This window comes from Prinia subflava, chromosome 5, assembly GCF_021018805.1.
Source record: "Prinia subflava isolate CZ2003 ecotype Zambia chromosome 5, Cam_Psub_1.2, whole genome shotgun sequence".
In the NCBI taxonomy this organism is placed as follows: domain Eukaryota; kingdom Metazoa; phylum Chordata; class Aves; order Passeriformes; family Cisticolidae; genus Prinia; species Prinia subflava.
In genome coordinates, this window is record NC_086251.1 from 22704937 (window position 1) to 22726795 (window position 21859).

A 21859-nucleotide genomic window follows, 5' to 3' on the forward strand; every position below is an offset into this window, starting at 1 on the left:
CCTCTGCACAAATAATGTGCAGAGGAGGACACAATAAACTCGCCCTGGCTGCAGGTGCCCCAGCTTGGGCACAGACCCGGGGCTGCTGGCGTGGGTGTAGATTCCACTGTGGCATTGACAGTCTGTGCTGGCAGTGCCCTGGGTGCCTCCACACTGCGGTGCTGTGCTGCATGTGCACCCTGAGCATGGGGGTACTGAGTGACTGCTTGACAGACCTCGGGGCCCTGAGTGCTTTGTCCTTGTCCCCTGAGCATCACAGAGCAGAATTCCTGACACCGTTGCTAAGCCTCCGCTTCCTTCCCTGTTCCCAACCAAGCTTCAAAAATATCCTCGAGTGGGTGAAGCTGTACTAGAGAGTGTTTTTATGGGAATCATCTAGCATTAGCCCTGAAGAGGGGACAGACTAGCCATTTCAGGCTCTTCCTCCCTCATGCTTTTCTACTCCTCCTCCCTCCAGCTCCTTTCCTATTCCTATCATGAGTTTTCCTTATGCTGTTGGGTTTTTCCATCGCTGAGAGTGCTTGGCACGCACAGCTTTAGAGCGTGGTTCCAACCGTCACTAATTTGCAAGCTTTTGTTTCAGCTCAGTAATACTTGTATGCCATTTTCTGGCTGAGGATCTGATTCTGCATCATATCAAAGAAGCACCACAGAGCCCACAGGGGAATGGAAAATTTTAGGATCCCTTCTAAAAGGAAAAAAATAGTCACTGAAGGAGGTATTTAAGCTTCGTTAGAGGTGGCAGACTTGGGAACAAGATCTGAGTCCTGCTTAACCTTCTGTTGCTGATGGTTCTTGCCTGGGTCCATTCCATGTGATCGCTGCAGTTTACATCTGTGTCACTGTGACATTTGGGTGTTCAGATTTGGGCTTGCCTTGGAGCTTCCTTTAACCATGGGTTTGTTACTCTGACGGGTAGCGATCAGCTGAAAGCTGATGTCGGTGCGCTTTCATAGCCACAGAAATCAGGGTATTGATAAAAAAGCAGCGCGGTGAGACGCAGAAAGCTGAAGTACCGCTGTGGCAGCTCGGGACCCGCCTGAAGCACTGGGTGCCGCGGGGCAGGACAGGGATGCCCTGGAGGTTAAGGGAAGAGGAGGCGGGAGGGGGCGACGGGACCGAACGCGATGGTTCCCCCGCCCGGGCTCTCTGCGACCCCCCCGCTCGGAGGGGCCGCGGCGGGCGGGGGCGGCGGTGCGGACACGTCATGCGGAAAGGAGAGCCCGGCCGGCCGCGAGTGGGCTCCGCTGCGGCCCGGTGCGCTGCCGTCTGAGCATGCTCCCGCGGGGCTCCGCCGGCCTATATAACGGGGCCGGGGTGCCGGCGGCAGCGGCTCTGCTGAGGCAGCGGGGGAGCGCCGCTGCACACCGCGCTCCGGTCCTCGCCGTACTGCGCCTCTCTGCACCGCTCCTCTCGGTACTGCAGCGCTCCGCACCCAACTCCGCTGCGCACCGCGCTCCGCACGCAACTCCTCACCGAACTCCGCTCCGCACGGTACCGCAGCGCTCCGCTCCGCACAGCGCTCGGCACGGAACCCCGCTCCGCACGGTACCGCAGCGCTCCGCTCGGCACGGAACCCCGCTCCGCACGGTACCGCAGCGCTCCGCTCCGCACCGCGCTCCGCTGCGCCCCGCGCGTCTCTCCGGCCAGCAGCCGTCCGCACTGCTCCGCTCGGTACCGCACCGCCCCGCGGGGCCCGTCCCTGCCCCGCCGCCGCTGCCCGCCGGAGCCTCGGCGCCCGGCACGGCCGAGGCAGCGCGCCCCGCTCCGCCGGCCCCGGCCCCCGCGGCGGGCTCTCCCGCGGCGGGATCTCCCGCGGGCGGCAGGATGGCCGCGAAGCCGGCCGAGGTGATGGGCATCTGCTCCAGCTACCAGGCGGTGATGCCGCACTTCGTCTGCGTGGCCGAGGAGTTCCCGCCGCCCGCCCGCCCCGCCAAGACCCCCAAGGGCAAGCTGCGGCGGCCGCGGCAGTCGCGCTTCAAGACGCAGCCGGTGACTTTCGACGAGATCCAGGAGGTGGAGGAGGAGGGGGTGTCCCCCATGGAGGAAGAGAAGGCCAAGAAGTCCTTCCTGCAGTCGCTGGAGTGCCTGCGGCGGAGCACCCAGAACCTCTGCCTGCAGCGGGACCGCCTGGGCAGCTGCCGCCTCCGCAACAGCCTCGACTCCAGCGACTCGGACTCGGCGCTCTGAGCGCGGCGGGCCCGGTAGCGGGGCACGGACTGAGCTGAGGGAGCCGCGCCGCCGGCACGGGAGCGCCCGGACGGGCAGCCGGGTCGGGATGTTTTCTAAGAAAGCGCTTGTACCTTCGTTTCTATTTGATTGTATGAAACTCACCATTTAAAAGAAAAAAAAATCTTTTCTATTCGTTAGAAGAAATGAGCTGTTTTAGATGCATTGAGCTGCTGGACTTTATATTTATTTTTGCATTTAAACTGTTGACTGCATTAATTTAATATGTTTCTACCTGAATGTCTGTTATTATTTCCATAAAAGAGTAATAAATCTGATATATTTGCACAGTATTTCCTGGGCTGTTCTTATTTCAGGGATCAAACTGTCCTTGTTCAGCTTTGAGGGGTAAAGGGATTTAAAAGCTGGTAGCTAGTGCAGAGCCAGCAATGCTTTTCTCGGGGATGCTGGTCAGAGGGGTTTTGCAGGCTGTACTGTCAAGTATAAACTAATGAGACAAAAGTCGAGTTGGACTGATTTTAAATTACTTTATTTACTTCTTTGAGATCTTTTTATTAACCTGAATTGAGGTTTAAAGAGGATTTATAACTTGTGCCCAAGAACCTTAATGCAATTGGGCAAGCCTCTTGCATTCACAGAAAAGCTTATATAGTTTCTATTTTCATTCAAGTTGGTTGTCTCTTCTCTCCTTCTGCCCCATAAATTATTTAGTGCTGCAGACAGTTTTGGTAATTGGTTAGAATGCAGTTTTATTTAATAGAGCAATTGATACTCTGTGGACATGCTTTTCTTGGAGTTTAAAATAAGGGGATTTTGATGATGGTAAATTTGTAGGCGTGAAGCTTTTCTTGGGCTGCTGCATGTGTGTATGTGCAGGTGCATGTAAGATTTCTCTGTGGGTTATATGCTGAAGAGCATCTGAAGATCTCTGCAGAATGGAACCCAAATTCCTGGCCTGAGAATGTTCTGCTCGTATTTTCTCCATATTCTTGAAACATTCCTGTGCTTAATAGTGTAATCCTGTGGTAGAACTTTCCTTCAAGTCAAAGAACTTTCCTTCAAGAACTTTCCTTCAAAGCCTCTGGCAATTAAAATTTCCCAATCAGAAGGTATTAGCTGATACTGAGCTGTAGCTAATATTTCTCTGGTATGATTTTCAGGGGTCTTACCATGTTTCTAATGTAATGGTTTGAGGTGCAATCATACTGATCAGTGTGGGGTGGTAAGGGCTGGGGCAGAGCAAGAAGACAGACATGGTGCTGGTGAACAGTGTGTCCTGATAGGACTGAGAACCACAGACTTCTTCCCTCTGGGCGCTGAAGTGCAGCAGATGACCCATGTGACTGGCTCCCAGTCTGGCTGCAGCAGAACTGAAGCTTGTCTCTTTCTAGCTTAAAGCTGAGGAAAATCCAGGGGGCATGGGATGCAGCTTGTTTTTGGACAGGTCCTTCACAACTCCCTTGCAGTACTAGCACCTCTGGCTGACCTCTGGCACCAGGGGAAGGTTGTGCAAGCAATTCAGCAGGTAAGGAAACAGGTCTGGACTCTGACCCAACCTTCTCATCAAAAAGCAGTTAAATGACCCCATGTGTCTCCCTGCATGCAGCCTGTGGGACAGCTTTTCTCCCTTTGCAGTTAGACCCTCCTGGCTGCTTCCTCTGCATGGTACGCACATACATAACATCTGTGCACCAAGCAAAGCAACTTGACCTCCAGAACAACTTTCAGTCAGGCAGGCAAACTGGAATCTGTAAGACATGATCAGTTACCAGCAGCTGGGCTAATTTTCCTCAACAATTTTCTAACAGTGCATCAATTCTGGGAGTTCTGGGCTTGGGAAAGGGTTTGCAGCATCTTCAAACCCTTTCCCAAACATCATGTGGGAACTCTGTAGCCATGTGCCTATGTGTTGAATAATGTATAAAGTTAATAAGCTCCATAAGGTTTCCGGAGCCTGTATCCTTCCCATACTGCAGGTTTTAGGGTACTTTTCAATTTCCCTTTGCTTTCAGGTCTGGTACAAATCCCTATGATAGACAAAGTGTGGGGCAGCTTCAAGAGGCTGTGAGCACATGATCCTCGTCCCCACTCCTAATTTTTGTTTAGCAGCTGGGGTTGCTAGCAGGTCCTTTACCATTGCTGCTGCCATCCCTCCTTCAGTGTGCAGCTGTGCTGCACCAGCCAGCAGCAGAGCACTGGATACTCACTTCCTGGAAGGGTGAGAATAGCTGTGCTCTCTTTTCTGTTTCAAGAGACAAATGGAAATGTTAACACAGCTACAAAGAGTATTTGAAAATCTGTGCTAGTGTGTTTGAGGAAAATGTCATATTCCAGTGGTTAGGCCGAATAAATGAGTTTCACTTCAGTGTTCTTTGTTGACATTTTTCTGTTCCATTTCAGAGTGAATAACATGGGAGATGCCAATGCTAAAGATAGGCTAGTGTTTATCTTCCAAACAGTTGCAATCAAGGCGAAAGGGTGAAAAGCCAGGGTGATTTAGCTGTATCCTGAGAGGCCTTCCTGAATGCAGCTGGAAAAATAAACCTCCCTCCCAGTCTTCCTGTGCTGCTAATTTTGAAGGTTTCTTGTGCAGTACTTTTTAGCATCATGACTATCATGCCTATCTATCCTGTAAGGATTGCAGAAAGATTTATTATATTCACTTTAGTGAGGGTAATGGCTGTATCAAAGGGGTTTGAGTCTGTCATCCGCTCCCTAGGCTTGAGTTGTGGGTTGTACATTTCCTTTCAGCAATTCACAGCTTAAAAGCACCCAACAGATGCCACTTACAGTGATGCTTGGCATGGCAGTGAGTAGGCATGAGCATTCCATGTCTGCACAGGAAGGAGGTGCAAGTCAAACACTCATGGTGCAGCAGGACCTATCTCAGGGCAGATGTGAGACTGAGTATACCAGGAGTGTCTTCAACACTATTTTTCCAAATTACAGGAAATTGCACAGGAGAAATTGTCTTTAGTGGGACTGCCTGTTATTTTCATATCACTTTATGTGTAAATCATTCTGTCCTCGTGGCAAGAGGTTCATCTTGTAAAGAGGTTCATCAAGTAAAAACTTGAACTTGAAAGCAGTTTTTAAAATTTTTTCTGTTTTGTGTCCAGTCCCCTCCATGCCTGTCAGCATTTCTCCCCTTTGATTGTTTTTAAATGCTGTTATTGTAAAGCTCATCAGGCTGCTGGGGTGGATCTGCACCTCCATACCTTATTTTGGCCTGATCCATGTAGAGGGGATCTGTGAACAGTGCAGTACCATTGCTCTACTGGAATCAGGAAAAAAAATTCCTCTCTGTTCAACTTATGAGAAAGATTTTTCTGTTCTTTTTGCGACCATTTTAGCTAAGTTTGCTCAGTAGTTAATGGAGGATTTCTGGGTCCAATTTAGTGTCCAACTCAAGAGGCTGAGGACAATCTCCTGTCCTAGCTGTGTATGTTCTGCTCTTGCATAACTTCTCTCACCCCTGGGTTTCCTATAATTCATTGGCAGCACTTCAGAGTGGAGCTGTTACCAGGAATAAATATGAGAAGGTGCTTGCAGTTCCTGCAGGTTTTTGCTCTGGGATCCTGAAAATGCATTTGCTTTAGGACGTGGTTAATGATGAACCTTACCAGTGCTGGGGATCTGACCCTGCAGGAGCACGGTGGACAGACTGGGACACTGCTGTTGGTAAGAAGCACCACACTGTTGTTTTCTGACCTCCAAAGTGACAGCAGAGCCTTGGGACAAAACACAAACCGAGGCATCTATTTAATTGTCAGGCTGACAGCAAACAAATTGCAGTGTAAGAGAGGCCAATGAGTGAGCTCTAGCAAATTTGGTTGCTGTGGTTTCTCAAATGTCAGCAGTGCCAGCAGTTTGCTGGCTGCCTTCCATGAGCTTTGGCTCCCTGGCAGTGTGCATGGACCTCAGCCTTCAAGGCTCCTGGTCTCAGGCTTCTGAGCCACCACCACAGAGACCAGCATGGTTCTCCAGGCTGCATCAAACCTTCTTTGAGCCTCAGCTCCCATAGCATGGCTCAGCCTGGGCTGTCTTTTGTACATTTGGTTTGCATTTCTGTGAGGAAAAAAACCTTGGGGAGGTGCAGATAAACATGAAATCCCAGAGCAGAGCTCAGACTGTTTGTGCAGTGATGGTGCCTTGGATTTACAGTTTGACTTTTCACAGCCATCTTAAATAGAGTGTGCAAGCTGAGAGCAGTTCAGCAAAGCTGGCTCCTAACTTTAGGGTATTTTTTTAAGCTGTAGAGATTACATGATGAGCAGAAAGTAATCAGGTGTCTGGTAACAACACAGCAAGAAGATCCCCCTTCTCCTAAGTAGGAGGCCAGTGTGCAGGACAGGGAGGTCACCAGGTCAACCCTGAGGGCTTTATCAAGTAGTATGTGGTCTTCTCCTTGAGTAGCCTGGAGTCAGATGACTGACTTTGGAAGAATTAATTAATTGTGGGGATTAATTAATTTTCAAGCAGCATCTTGCCACATGTATGTGTGTGTGCGTCCCTGTGCCTGGTCTGTGTAGCCTGGAGTGAGCACTGCTGGTAGCAGAGCAGGCCAACCTTTGACAAAGTGCTTCCAGATATTTAATTGGTAGTGCAATTACTTAACTGGTAGCAGGGAGAAGGAAATACTTCCTGCAAAGACAAGAGCTGTGAAATCAGAGTCATGTAATGGTTTCTTGTGGCAAAGTATTAGCTTTAAGGCTATTAAATGTGTACACTTGGTAATTATGCACTCGTGACTCCTGTGTTAGTAAATGTCATGGTATATTACAAATAGCTTAGGGACAGATCCTGATTTTGGCTGCACTGGTGTCCAATTGGCTTTGGTTCAGCTGTACTCAGGACTCAGTCTGGATTTGCTCCTTGTTGTATTCATACTATTTGCTGATGTTGCTGAGCATGTTCCTGGACTGGCTTGAAATGTCCAAGACATTTCTCCCCTGCTCCATCATGCCTGGGATCCTCTGAGGTTTCACACAACCTTGCACAACTTTAACCAGCCTTGTGTTTTGGAAGCAGTGTGAATGCTGTATGTGCACTGGGCTGGGACACCTGGTCCCTTCTCCCATGTGGAGAGGGAGCCAACAGCAGCAATGGTGAAAAGCTGGGGAAACTGGGGCAAGAGGGGAGGGGGGCTTTCCTTTGTCTCCTTTCTCCCTCCATACTAATATCAGGCTGCAGAAGACTTATTTTGGAATCAAGCTGAGGTTCACCTGGATCTGATTTCAAATAAAACAAGATCTATGTCAGTAATTTATTACTCTGTCCTGAACAGAGAATCTTTGTTTGGAAATGCTTGCATTGAAGAGGTTGAAGTTATTTATTAGGAACTGATGAAAGGGAAGTTTTCTTCCTTAGTGTGATTTAAAACACTGTTGTTGTAGAAGTGGGGTTTTTTTTTCCTTCTTTGTGAAAAAAATGACCTTTCTTGGGCAAGAGGGAAGGGGACTGGTGAGAAGGGAGAGAGGCAGCATAGCTTGCTTGTGAAACAGCTCTTGGCTAAGACAAAACCATGTGAAGGATGTTTATGTGCTTGTTACTTATAATCTTGGAATCTTGCAAGTGAGAGTTTTCCCTTGGAGAAATATTTGGAGGTCCTGACCATGATGGTTAAAGATACATTTCAGGCTCTGTTCACAACAACCTCTAATGTCTGAGGGAGTCTGCAATCTGATGACTCGAATGTTTTAGAGGAAATTCAGCAAGGTAAGATGTTTTTTTCACTGTTCAGTGTGTAAAAGCAAACAGAAGGAAAGCAGCATTGGACACACAGGTTATCACTCGTGCTTGCTGTTAAACGTTTGCTGTTAAGAGCAGTTGAATGCATTTCAGCTGTAAGTGGCTGGCATTTATTGGCTGGGAAAGTATGCTGTGAGGTTCCCTGTGCTTTAGAGGCAGATTGCATGGCTGGGTTTTGAAGGGGCAGAAAGATGCAGTAGCACAGAAAACTGGAAGGACACAGCTCTGTCATTTGAGGAGAGGAGTGGAGACAAAAATACTCAGAGCAAAATTGGATGTGGCCCACCTGCCTAAGACAGTGAAGAAGAGCCTGTTTTTAATAATCTTCTGTTAGTAGTGCCCCTCAGTTTATGCACCCTTGGGACCCAATGAAATGAACTGAAGAATGAAGTGTTGCCTGCTTTTACAAGTTCTGGAGCATATTGACATTTTCCTGTGACATTTTTGGTTAATATTCCTGAAATAAATGTGGGAGTTACGGAGTTATCTACCAACTCCTCCTTTTCCCAGAAAATCAAACCAAAATAACAAATCCATTAGTCTTATGAGTTTGGTTATGCATTTTGTGACTGTGTGTATTTACTCCGGGATATCATGTCCGTATGTATTTTTACCATACAGATGAAGCAAGCAAGCAGGAAAAACAGGGAAGGTGGCACAGTTGAAGAGATTCCTGCTTAGCTTTAGATGCCAAAGTGCTCCAGGTCTCAGAACAAAGGTGCTGACAGCTGGGCCTCCTGGGGCTTACTTCTTGTTCAGAGACAGACGGGACAGATGAAGTGACACAGGTCAGGGAAGAGAGTGCTGTTCCTGATCTTGCTAGTGATGCACTGCCTGACCTGAGAAAACTGCTTCTCTCTGGACCTCAGTTTCCCTGTAGGAGAGCTGGAAATTTATGAGGTTTGGTTCATTGATCCATGCAGATGAAGATCTTTCGGTTTGCAGCCACAGCAGGTATGTTTGGTTGGCAAATGGGAAGGATGTGGATTTATTCAGAGGACAAATGCCCAGCAGTGTGATGTCAGGGTTTATAAAACTTTAGCTGTTTGGGGAGATCACCTGTGCCAGGGAAGCAGGCTTTGCTTTGCTGGAGAGCCTGGTACAGAGTCCAAGCCCCTCCGGACCAGGGCCATAGAGTCATGGAATGGCTTGGTTTGGAAGAGACCTTAGAGATCACTGAGTTCCAGCTGCTCTGCCTTGGGCAGGGACATCTTCCACTAGTCCAGACTGCCCCATTCAGCCTGGACTTCAACACTTTCAGGTGCGGGGCATCCACAACTCTTCTGGGCAACCAGTTCCAGGCTCCCACCACCCTCACAGTAAATAATTTCTTTCTATTATTCAACCTAAACATGCGCTTTTTCAGTTTAAAACCATTTCCCATGTCACCTGTCAGAGGCTGTGAGCAGGCCCTGGCTGGCCAAAGGCTCTTGGTCATTAGGACACAAACATCCTTTTGGCTGCTCAGCAGATATTTACAGGAACTGGGGAGAAAACAGTGTTCTGCCACTGCTGGTGAACTGGATTTCAGGCTGAGGAAGCTGTTGAATGGTATTTACACATTACTGGGGTTGCATGTGGCCTTCTCAAGTGTCCCTTGCCCAGGAACCCGAGACTGGTGCCTTTCCTCCTTTTGCTCTGCAGGGACCCCATGGTGTCCCCTCTATTAGAAAAGGGCCTGTTTTGTCAGTGTGGATGTGAGTCTGAATCAGGGAGGAAGGAGGGCTTCTGCAAACATCTGAGAGGAGAGAGTAGCATCGTGCCTGAGCTGAAATGTGGTTGCTTCAGGGGCTGAATGGAGAGGAACAGACCAGCTGGACATCAAAATGCATGGTGGCTGACCAGGTCAAACCTGAGCTTACAGTGCCAGCAAGTGACACAGAGTCCTTACAGGCAGAGATGTCCTGTCTCCACGGTATCTGTGTATGGCCAGGTTCCAAAACCGAGCACCCAGAGGGGATGTTGCAATGAATGAGCTATTCTGACTGAAAGACAGTGTGCAAAGGTAGCCAACAAAGCAGTAACAAGAGGTTTCACTTAACTTGACACAGACTGAGTAAATATTACAAAAGGGCATTATAGTGATGCTGGTTTTGTACTATTTTAAGCTGTGCTTCCCAGAGCAACAAGTCTGAGCACCCACAAGCTGCATGGAGCTCTTGATTTTGCTCAGTGAATGCACAGATGCAACAAAGAGGCACTTTGCAATAGAGATAATCAAGCATTCTAATTTTTTAGTTCTGTAGGGTGAAATTCCCTCTCCCCATTCTCTGCATTAAACCCTTAGGTTGAAGGATGAAAATTTAAAGAACCCAAAAGAGTAAAAAAAGCTTGAGGATATCTAGGCTCTGGATATTAGGAGTCCATGATAAATGGATAAACTACCAGAAAGACTTTTCAAAAAGAATAAAAATAGCTAGAATAGTTAAATAGTAGATGAAAGAATATTATTAGAAGTAAAAAGATATCCTACAAAAAGCATAAGTCATGTGTAAAGGGGAAAAACAGAAAGGATCATAAATACTGGGATGTTAAATGTGAAATCATAAAAAGACATGCTTAAAAAAAAAGATTTTAAAGAATTGCTTGGAAAAGGCTAGAATTTTCTGCTATAAACTTTTGCAAACATATTTAAAGAGATATATTCTATGCTCACTAGAAAGTCTTTGGACCCCTGGCTGAATGGAGACTAAAGTGCACACTCAAGGAGAATAGGACAATATCACAAAATCTAACTATGTTCCCTGGAACACTGCAAATTAGGCATATGTGACTATATATTCAATACAATTATTGATGGCAAAAAAAATGCTGGAGTCATTGCAGGTAGTCTGAAGTCAACTTGCTGCTCAGCAACTATTGGGTGATAAGGATGTTGACAATTGCTAGGAAAGTGTGCTGGTTTTGGCTGGGGTAGAGGTAACACTCTTCACAGAGGCTGGTATGGGGCTGTGTTTTGGATTTGTGCAGAGCACTGGGTTGATAATACAGAGGTGTTTTTGTCACTGCTGAGCAGGGCTCACACAGAGCCAAGGCTTTTCTGCTTTCCACGGTGGTGAGGAAGCTGGGGCTGCATGAGAGGTTGGGAGGAGACACAGCCAGGACAGGTGACCCAGCTGACCAAAGGGACATTCCAGACCATATGACATCATGCTGAGCATACAAAACGCACAGAAGAAGAAAGAAGAGGGGGATGGTTTGGAGTGATGGTGTTTGTCTTCCCAAGCAACAATTACACATGGTAAGGACCCACTCTCCTGGAGATGGCTGAACAGCTGAACACCCCCTTGTCCACAGGTAACAGTGAATTAAGTCCTTGCTTTGCTCGTGTGTGTGGCTTTTGCTCTCCCTATTCAACTGTCTTTATCTCAACTCATGAGTTTTCCAGCTTTTACCCTTTCAATTCTCCCCCCAAACCTGCTGGTGGGGAGTGAGTGAGTGGCTGTGTGGGGCTTGGTAGCTTTTTGGAGTTAAACTATGATAGAAAGAAATCAAGGGCAAAGCAAAAATCCTAATCTGGCAACCATCTAAAATGACATTGGTGTGGTATTGTGAACATTCTGTTTAGATCTAGTCATTAAAAAAGAAAAAATAATAATTAAAAAATCTGTATTTCCTGTTGTTGAACAGAAATTTAACATGAGAATAGTTTAGTTTAGAAAAGAAAAACACAAATGTGAAGCAAGGAGGGAGATGCAGGAATAATTTTTGAAGATCGGTGAGGATCTTCTTCATTATTTCTGACAATACAAAATCTGGAGCAGTGTATAAGTTATTGGACAACAGGTTTAGGACAATCAAAAGGAAATATTTCTCTTGTGCAACAAATAACGGGACAAGCAAAAGGAAATACTTCTTTTGCACAATGAATAACAGAATCCCAAAATTCACTGTCAAAGAAGCCAAAAGGACCAGCCCACTCAAAATGCAGTTAAGCAGATTCCTAGGAGACAGGTTTATACCGAGCTAGTAGTGATCATATGGGGATGGGGGACAGAGGCTCTCCAAACCACTGGTGTCCAAAAGCCAGGCGGGTACATCTGAGTGATGTACTCATGCTTCCCTGCAGCCTCTGCATGTGACCACAATTACAGCTGGGATCAGGGATTTTTATCCAAGTGGCAGCAGCCTCTGGACACCCCTGAGCTGCTGCCCAGCTGTGCTGGCTGCTGCACTTCTCCAGGGGAAGTCCATCTGCCTGGCCCATCCGTGCGGTGCCCACAGCTGTCTGTCCGGGCAGAGCAAGGGCAGCTCGGGGCTGCCACTGCTCCCCTAGTGGCAGTGCAAAACTCTTGGCTGAGGAACCTTTTGTGGCTGTGGTGAAGCACCAGCTCCTTGCCCACAGGGCTCCAGGAATGCAGGGATCCAGCAGGGATCCAGCAGGGATCCAGCAGGGAGCTAGCGCTGGCATGGTCCCTCCAAGAGCATTACAGCCTACCATGGAAGGAAGTGTTCAAGGCTGTGGTGTTTGCTGCACAAATGCTGTGTTACACCCAAGACTGAGGGAAAGTTTTGTTAGGAGCCGAGACCCTCCAAGGCTGGTTTCACTGACCCACAGCTGGCAGGGCACAGGCACGCGTGGCTGCAGCAAGAGGCTGCCTGTCCCTGTGCTGCCCCTCTTGCCCCTGTGCAGATGCCGTGCCCAGTGCGTGCATTTGGGTGTGTTTGTGCTGACACGTTTGTCTGTTTTCAAGTGATTGGAAATTCAGATTTATGAGAGGAAAGCCAAGATTTATGTTCTTGTTCTGCCATGTGTGTGTCCCCATGGACATGAGCTTTATCTCCTATCCTGTGTTTGATTCCTGCGTAGGCACTTGGAGACTGATCTTCAAGTGCGCATCAGCACCACCTCCAGAACATATCTAAATAAAGCAGAACTTGAGTGCTAGCATATGGGTCTTCTCCAAATGCCAGGTTTGTCCTGCTAGAGAAAATGGTTATTTGCATAAGCTGCAAGGTTAACATTTGAGGGGCAAGATTAAAAAAATAAAATAGATGTCCAAATAAAATAATTGGGCCAAATTTTGGAATGGTCAAGTAATGCCAGTCAATAAATGGAATGATACTGAGTGTGGAATAAATCATTCCAGAATTTGGCTCAGGGTTCACTGCTGGAGCCCAGACAATTATAACAGGTAGACTGGGATTGTACGTGAAAAGCCAGGATTATGCTTTTCCCTGCTGTGACCAAATGTGCAGTGCTTATTTTTATCAAGTACGTTCTTAGCTCATGTACTACGGGCTGAAAGCCCTTATCACCGTGCGATGCCCCTGCTTCCTACACAAACAAACTCACACACGTGTGAAGGTCTTGGCTGATCTCTGTAGCTTGGCTTGACGTATTTCCTGCTTCTAATCTGCTAGGCTTGACCAGGCTGGTGAAAATCTGGAGAAGGTCCTTGTTTTGCTAAACCTGTTGGACCCTTCTGCTCAGAGCTTTCCAAGTCCCATCCTTGCTCAGCTTCCCCAGGAGCTGTGCCTGTGGCTTCCCAGCATTTTCAAATAGATTTGCAGTCTCAGGGGGTCAGGACCATCTGAGTGGGAAGCAGGCTGAAGAGGAAAGCTGCTGCTGTTTGCAGTGGTCTGTGGTGCACCATGGGCAGGAGCAGAATTCCCTATGGAAACCCCTGGAGCTGGGAGGTCTTGCTGGCTTCCTGCAGGAGCTGTTTGCACTTCTCTGACAGGGCCTTCAGGCTTTTCTTTTTTTAATACTGTTCAGATTTTAAACACAGCAGATGCTGTTAAAACAAGGAAGTGTCAGAGTTCCCTTACCCATCCACAGGCTCCTAGGGGTCCTCTGGATCCTGTCTATCCTTAAGGCTCGTAGAATCATAGAGTAATAGAATATGCTGACTTGGAAGGGACACACCAGGATCATCGAATCCAACTCAGGCTTCTGTGATCTGAAGTGTTCAACACTCTGCCTTGTCCTCTGTGAACCTCTTAACACAATGCTGGACCTGAGGTCTGTAGGGAAAACCCACCAGGCCAGACTGCAGCAAGCTGGCTTCTCTGGGCTTCATTGGGCTTGCTGCAGACTGGGATCAGTGAGCCAAGCTTCTCCTGGGCTGTCCCAGTTCATTCCCTGCACATTGGCAGGGCTGTGTGGAAAGGAGGACAAGACTCAGGATCTTTGGGGACTATTTTCTTGCACCTTCTGCAATTCTGTCCCTGTGAAACACCAGTTTGGGGTTGCTAAAGGAGTATGTGCTGACCAGCCCACAGAAAGCTACCTCTTTCAGCTGTGTGTTCCTCAAAATATAAATATGGTTGACACAATTCTTAGCACAGCTTTTCCCAAGTACATTTTGTTCTGTAAAGCTCTGGTTTGTTAATGTCCTAGCTGAATATAATCTGCCCTGAGGATGCAGTGCTGAGACTGGAGAGCTGAGCACCTCTTCCCACAGCCGTATGCCCCATCCATCACACAGTGTTCTGCTCCTTTTTGCCATCATCCCAAAATGAACAAACTTCATGGAAAGCTGTAACTCTGCTTAGTGTTTGCACTGCCTGCCTGCTTCTCCCCTGTCTTCCCTGTGCTCTCAGCTCTGATTTACAGCCCAGAGACTGCTTGTCTCTGCACCCCAGCAGATTCACTTTTTCCATTTTTCTCTCTCTCTCGGCCTGATGCCTGCTCAAGTGGGACAGCACATCAGGCTCAGCCTCCTTAGCAGCTCGTAAGTACATCATGATTCTCCAAGCAGGGGTTATTTTTACCACCTCCCTCTGCTTGTTAGTGGCACTGATCTGAAAGCTGCTCTTACAGCAGTGTCCTGGTCAACAGGTGCTTTGGCCAACAGCTTCCATGAAATGAGACGGGAACATCTCATAGGCAGACTGGGTCAGGGATGCCTGTGCCCAGGAGAGGGATGAGGCTTCTCCCCTCATCCCCAGCCTCATTTCTCAATTCTCAGGATGCAGCCTCAGCCAGAATGAGGCCTTCCATGTGCTTCACCTTGTGTGTGCCTGAAAAAACCTCAGTGTCACACTTGATGCATTATGGAGATCTCTCATTCTATCTCTGACTGCCACAGCACACAGAATTAAATAAAAATATTAATAAGTAAATATTTCCTGTCAAAATATTGTGGAGTTTATCTCTTTTACTTTGGCCAGGAAATTGCTTGTATATATTTTTTTTGCTCTCTTGATTTCTTGTTACCCAGCTTAAATGCCTGCTTTTGATTAAAACTGCAAAAATCTAATTGTGCCTGTGCTGCAGCAGTGTCTCCCGGGAGGCACGGCTCTGTGGCCTGACACTGCCCTTCTCTTGGCTGCAGTGGATGAGGGCATCCCATTCCCCACCCTGAGGCAGTGCAAGCCTCCTGAGGCAGTGCTGCCAAGAAGGTTGCTGGCACAGGGGGAAGCAGGTGGACCATTTGAGGGGAAGTCACCTGGGAAAAAGGACAGCTGGAGATCACCAAGTGACAGATAAAGTCAAATTTCCAAAATGTTCTGCTTTTGTTTCTTTCACCCAACAGACAGCAATTTTCAGGGGTAATTGCTCTTGCCTCTACCTCTTAGAGCCACTGCTGGTTTCAGGTGTGGCAAAGAGAGCCTGGTGTGAAGGCAGAGGGCTGGAAGGAAACGCCACACATCAGCAGCGACAGCGGACTGAGGTAACCTTTGCAATTACTCCTGTAAAACTGTTCAAGTGCCTCTGTCAGAACCTTTAAACTTAAAGAAAACATTGTTGAGACTTTTCATTTAATGCTGCTATACTAGGAAAGCTTTAGGGCTCTCTTGCTGTGGGAAAAGGCAGGAGGACCTGATGTGTTGCGGGAGGCTGCGTGCGAACACGGGAGCAGCCCGCAGCACAGGCACAGACACTCTGCTGTCCTGGGGTGCCTGCTGCTCGCTCAGGAGCCACGGGGCCACAGGGTACAGCCTTCCCATGCAGACACCCACGCTCAGCGTGCCTCCACCCTGCCTGCCTTTGCAGATGCTTTAACCTGATGGAAGCTCAGGAAGAGCTCTGACCCCTTTGTGTTGCTTTTCTGGCATGATTAATACAGTGCCAGCCCCAGCTGCTCTCACTGCTCCTTGGAGATCCTCCAGCCACCTGCAAACACACCTAAACACCCACACAAGCCCACATCTTCTAAAATATGGGTTACAGCCTACCATAAGGCCCTCTTTCTTTACCCACCACTTACAGCTACTGGAACACAAACCCAGCACATCCCATGCACTCCTGCTTGAGTGCACAAACACAAACCCACAGCTTTGTTTACCCTGGTGCTCATACATGTGTATGCTGAATGCAAAATGTGTTCCCATGGCATAGGGTTTGTCTTCCAAAGAACAGGACAACCTTTTGTGTGCAGCCGAAGATGAGCTGCACAGGCAGCTCCGTGAGAGAAGCAGCCCAGTTTTGCTGGGAGGTGGCTGTGCTGCTGGAGCAGATTCATCTGGCCCCTGCCAAAGCCAGAGCTGCCAGCTGAAGACAAAGACTCCTTGCAGTCTGGGGCTGCTGTGGCCAGACTGAGCTGCAGAGAAAACTGTTCCATCAATACTTTCTTGACCCACACCACAGCTCTGTGTGCCGTCCAGAAACGTGTGCACTTAGTGCATGCCCAGTGCACACATTTCCATGTGCTTCCAAATGTAAATCCATAAGATCAGAGGTGCCCCGTGCAGCACACAGAAAGCCATGTGCAGGCTCCAATGTGTGTCACACAGCTGAGTGCCAGCACTGTGCATGGCACTGAAAACCTACCCGTGTGGAGGAACCTGCAGCCTCTGGCACTGCCCACAGCACAGGATTAGGTATGGCAACTACGGATGGCCAGTGGATAGACCTCAAACTGAAATGCCACTGGGATTTCAGAGGTGGCATGGCCTCTGCTTTCCTGGCATCTGAATAATGTGTATGTATCCTCTGGCTAGGAACGAGGACATTAGGAAGAAGTTTTTCACAGAAGCGGTGATTGGGCATTGGAACGGGATGCCCAGGGGTGTGGTGGAGTCATTGTACCTGGAGGTGTTCAAGAAAAGACTGGATGTGGCACTTAGTGCCATGATTTAGCTGTCAAGGTGTTGTTAGCTCATAGGTTGCATTTGATGATCTCAAAGGTCTTTTCCAACCCAGCTGATTCTGTGATTCTGTAGTTAGCACTGGCTATCAGCTGGCTCATGGTGATGGGATAACCAGAAGGGAAAGGGCTTGCCATTAATGGCGGTGACACTGAAAGGCACTTCTGACAAGGCAAAATCGGCCCTTGGCTTGTTGAGAAGGGACTTATTCCTTGATCATTGAAACTGAAAACCATAAAAAGAGCACAAATAACCCTCAAATGATGACTGCTTGCTCTTAGATCATGCTCATCATGTTTTAGCAGCAATCTCACAAGGACTTAACTTAAGGCTTTGATTTCATATCTCTCTGTGCTGAGGGAGAAATTTCTGGGGACTTCTCTTGCCCCAGGAGTTTGAAGTGACCATGAATAAACTGAGGGATTCAGGTGGGCTTTGGTAAGGCACAGTGTGGGCTGGGCTCCTGCTGGCTCAGCTCTATCATGGAATATATCTGTCAGCCCATCGAGGCTGAGGCGGGAGGTTGGGGCTCCTCTTGTCTTGCACAGCCACTGTCATAGCATGCCTCTGAGCCAGGTTTCACCCCAGGTTTCTCATACTTCATGTACCTCCTGGAGCAGAGAAACAACCTACAAGACATGGACAAGACTGAGTGTGCAGGGGACTATTAACAGGAGCAAATTTCCTTGGAGGAAAATTGAAGGCATGAGTAGTTGCATTTAAGGCTGCTGAGATGGAAAATATAGAACAGAAACCTCAAATATGTTGTCCTTATCATAATCACTCATGTACCACTTTACTCTTCTCCCACAGAACAAAATCAGAACAGCATTACCTTATGGTAATTTGGGGTTCTGACCACTGGTGCTCAAATATTTAAGTTTGGAATGGCCAGGTGAGGTAAGTGCTATTTGTTTCAAAAAACTTCAGCATTTTGGGAAGGATTCTTGCTGGAGGCAATATGAAGGTGTCAGAACTGTCTGTTCCATTCTGTCTTCAGGAAGGCTAAATGTGGCAGGAAAAATAGTGTAAGATTAGAAGAAAGCAGGAGTGAATGCTACAAAGGCTTGGACACTGTGGGCATCTTCATTGACACTTGATGCACAGCAATACTGAATCTGTGAGAAGCTGTGGAAACAGGTACTGCTCTGTATCCTTGGAAAACCACTGTGAAAGAAGATGATGTCTGATAGCATCAGGCTGTGGAAGAGCTAGGAAGGGCAGGCTGGGCTCTGGGAGGCTTGCTGTGCAGATGGGCAGCATGGTAACACACATCAAAAAGTGTCCCCTGTGATGTGTTTTGCCCTTGGTCACACCTCTGAGCCTGCTTTGAGCCCATTTCATGCTCTCCACGCTTTCTGTGGGGCTATATCTGAGCTGAGGTCAGGTTTCTTTTGCTGTTAGCTGGGACAAGAAGACAGGAAATAAAATCCAAGAGAATTATCCCTGATAATTCTTTCTGTGTGTTCCAGTGAACTGGATTTGTTGTTTAACAACCAGCAGCTCTCCCTCTGTGCAATGTTCCCTGGGGACAAAATGCTCAGCTCCTTACATATCAGGTTCCAGCAAACAGGGATCCAAAAAGGCTTTTAGAAGAGGGATTTCTGCTCACTCGTGGGTTATTGATCAGTGGAAAGAACAAAATGCTCCTCAAGCTGTGGGAACCACATATCTTTGTATCTTTAGCAACAAAATCAAATACTGGCTTTTGAAATACAGCCAGGGCATTTCATGGCAATCCTAAGGCTGCTGCTTCTCACTGGGATCTTGCCTGTGACTCCTGCTTCTAACAAGGGGTCAGCAGCAAGGATTTTGTGATGAGGTGAGAAATGTGGTCAGTGTTTTGTTTGTGATCCTTCCAAAGTGTCTGCATGAATGGGAAGCACAGTTCCCTCTTCTCATCTCCCTGGTCTTTTCCCAAGAGCCTGACCACTTCATGCACACAGCATCCTGTCTGCAGGGCATGAACTAGGGGAAACAGGTTGGGGCTGGATGTAATTCTACCACAAGTCTGATCCAGCGTTTATCTCCTGGGTAGGAAAGAATTCCCAGGAGGTGCTGATATTTCCAAAGGAAGCCATGTGGATTGAAGCACGTTGCACTCTGCATGGGGGACTGGCTTGTGGCAGAAGAGGTCATCTCTGGGCTGGTGTGACAGGACATCTGAGCCCAGACAGGATCTATCCATGAACCAGCACAACCTTCAGGTAAGAAAACCATCTTTTTCTATTGGTGGGCCTTGGCTGTATAACCCACAAAGGGTAATTGTATTGCACATTGGGGATGTCTTCTGTGTTATCCAGGCAAGCTCCCCTCCACATGACCGTGTGGTACCTGAGGGTGCAGCAGCTGTGTGTGCAGCTGTGCAGTGGCAGAAGATTTTACTGGGGCCTTGGGGCCACCACACACTTCATGGGGCTACAGCTGTCAAAGAAAGTGTGCCTCTTCCCTAGACTGGCTGGCAGGGCTGTGCTGCAGTCATGCTGCAAGTGTGAGACCTTCCTGTGTGCTCAGCTCTGGGCAGGTTTATTACTCAGGGCATAGCCTCAGAAAACAAGATCCCAGAACCAGATGACTCCAGGAGCTGTTATTTATTAATTTGATTCTTTATTTTTTATAGATCTCTATTAATATGGTTTATGTGTTTCTTCTTTAATACATTTCCCTTTTTGTTTTATTAATGCATTTCCCATTCAGTTATCTGCTTAGTGCAGGCATTGGAGTTAGTCATGTCAGTACCAGATATTGAATCTGTTGTTCTGCCAGATCTCAGAGGGCAAAGCTAAGGCTGAACATCCACCCCGAAGTCAGCACTTGCTAGTCCTGAAGGACTAAATCCAAACGGGACCCACTGTGTCTTTGGGATTCTGTACCTGACATTTAAGTGCCACAATCATTCCACCTTAAACCTGTGGGTGCTCAGCTAATCATGATAATCAAGTTTCTGGTTTTCTGCCCAACACACCATCTGAAGTCTCAGACTGGCCTGACCCTGTAACTGTACTCAGTGCAGGTCTCCTAGAATAGACCTCAGATGAATGTCAACAAACATTGGCATTCTTGTGCTACTTTGTCCTGCAGTCCAGCAGATAGAGCACCAACCCTTGGGGGGACAGAAATGAAGTCTTACTTCCCATCCTTACTCTGCCTGATTTGGCTCTGGGATCAAACCTGATTCCACCACATCCTGGAGGGCAGTGTAGGCAGAGGTGACAGTGGAGACCCTGTCTGCAGCTCTGTGTCTGGTTTTGTCACCCTAGGCAGAATCTCAAGCTCTATGGTTCTGAGGAGAGAAAGACATGCTGCTCTTAGCCTAGAGGCTGCCACCAAAGCCCTTCTCCTTGGCCCCTCCTGCTATCTAGCTCACTTCCAGCTTCCTCTGCTGCTGTCCTGTCTTGTACAGTGAGCTCTGGGAGCCTAATTCTTGACTGAACCTGTCCATGGGTGAGAAGATACCAAGGAGCTTGGCATTGCCAGGCAACTTGAGAGCTATTTGTGGGCTGCTTGGGAGCCCTGAATGCTGCAACCATGTAGGAAGCTTCTGGTGCTGAGGCTGCACAGTGCACAACTAGTTAAGCCTTTCATGGCTGCTCAAAGAATCACAGAGAAGGAAGATGATATCCAAACCAGCTCCTCATTCTGGAGCTCACAAGCATCTCAGGAAGTGCCTACAAAACCAGGGCTGCTCTCAGGCAACAGAGGTCTATAAGGTCCACACCTTATGGGCAATGTGGTATTGAGGAAGGGTACAGGGTTTTGAATTGCTCTTTGATATTTATAATCCTTTTGGGTTTTAAAAGCAATTCTTCTGATGTGTTTAATACCATGGGCACAAGGAGGACTCAAGAGGCCTAAGGCAAGAGAGAGGATTACTCTTTACATACAGGCTCAGCAGAGCGATGTCCTGATGTAACAGGATCAGACACCTGGTTTGCTTCTGCATAGAGGACTCAGGCAATCAGCCCCATTTACCCCTGCTTGCTCAGCCATGGCTCCAGGCTGTGAAAAATAGGAATTACGTGCAGAAAAAGTTTTGAGACTAAACAAAGTATTAATTTTGGTTTCTTTTCCTTGTTTTCAACTACAGTTCAAGAGACTCAAACACTTTTCTATACACACATTTCTGCACCACAAAAATGTGGTGCTTTTTTCTGAGCAGAAACTGAGACTCTTATTCAGAAAAAAAGACTAGGATTTAAAGATAGTAATGAATGTGTCTTAAGCTATCATGACAAAAGCCCAAGGCACATGGGTCTGGATGAAGTGCCAGACTGGAGTGTGGGTGTTTGGGTGCAGTGGGATGAAAGGAAAGGGTTTGTTCTTCTGCAGCCCAGATGTTAGCCACAAGCCAGAAGCCTTGCACTTGAAGTTTGCACCCCTGTAGCAAGGTCTACACCTTCCACATTACAGCACCTTTCCCACTCTGCAGCTTCTCCCACGGTGCCTGTGAGGAGGCCACACAAGTCCTGTGCAGGAGGATGTGCAGAACCCTCCAGCTGCAGTCCTGAGCTGATGGTGCTCCCCCTCTTTGTGGATTTGTCCCATCCGATGTCCTGGATGAGAAGGTATTTTCAGGGCTGTTTCACACCAGGAGCTACCACCTCTGCCCATGGGGCAGCCACACTTGCTGCCCCTCTGCCCTTGGGAGACACAGTTTTGGAGCCACCAAAGAGCTGCACCCAACAGTTTTGCTCTTTCAGCAGAACTGGTGGAGGGTTTTGCAGGGATGTCTTTGCCCCTACCCTGACTGACTGCCAGCAAGTCCACATATAGATCTTGCTATATATAAATAAGCAGGGTCAGAGCTCTATTTTTAGCCTAGCTCAAATATATCCCTTGCAGTGCATTTCTTTCCACCAATTTCTAGTCCTGTCTTCTTGCC

At 47.9% G+C, this 21859-nt stretch overlaps 2 protein-coding genes across 5 annotated transcripts in view; both read left to right on the top strand.

Annotated features, from left to right (window-relative positions):
* Positions 1 to 811: 811 nt before the first annotated feature.
* Positions 812 to 2332, top strand: C5H11orf96 (chromosome 5 C11orf96 homolog). Its single transcript, XM_063398346.1, has one exon. The coding sequence runs from the start codon at positions 1276 to 1278 to the stop codon at positions 2188 to 2190; it is 915 nt and encodes a 304-aa protein (XP_063254416.1). The 5' UTR covers positions 812 to 1275; the 3' UTR covers positions 2191 to 2332.
* A 5460-nt stretch (positions 2333 to 7792) lies between these two features.
* ACCS (1-aminocyclopropane-1-carboxylate synthase homolog (inactive)) overlaps positions 7793 to 21859 on the top strand; it is a 76323-nt gene continuing 62256 nt past the window's right edge. The window contains exons 1-6 of one of the 4 annotated variants that reach the window (XM_063398350.1): positions 7793 to 7908; positions 15423 to 15560; positions 17791 to 17877; positions 17978 to 18117; positions 19016 to 19184; positions 21407 to 21542. The gene's annotated coding sequence lies outside the window, so the exon portion shown is untranslated. Of the gene's footprint in view, positions 7909 to 15012; positions 15561 to 17790; positions 17878 to 17951; positions 18118 to 19015; positions 19185 to 21406; positions 21543 to 21859 lie in introns of those variants that run through there. The other 3 variants (XM_063398353.1, XM_063398351.1, XM_063398352.1) reach the window with 3 other exon arrangements.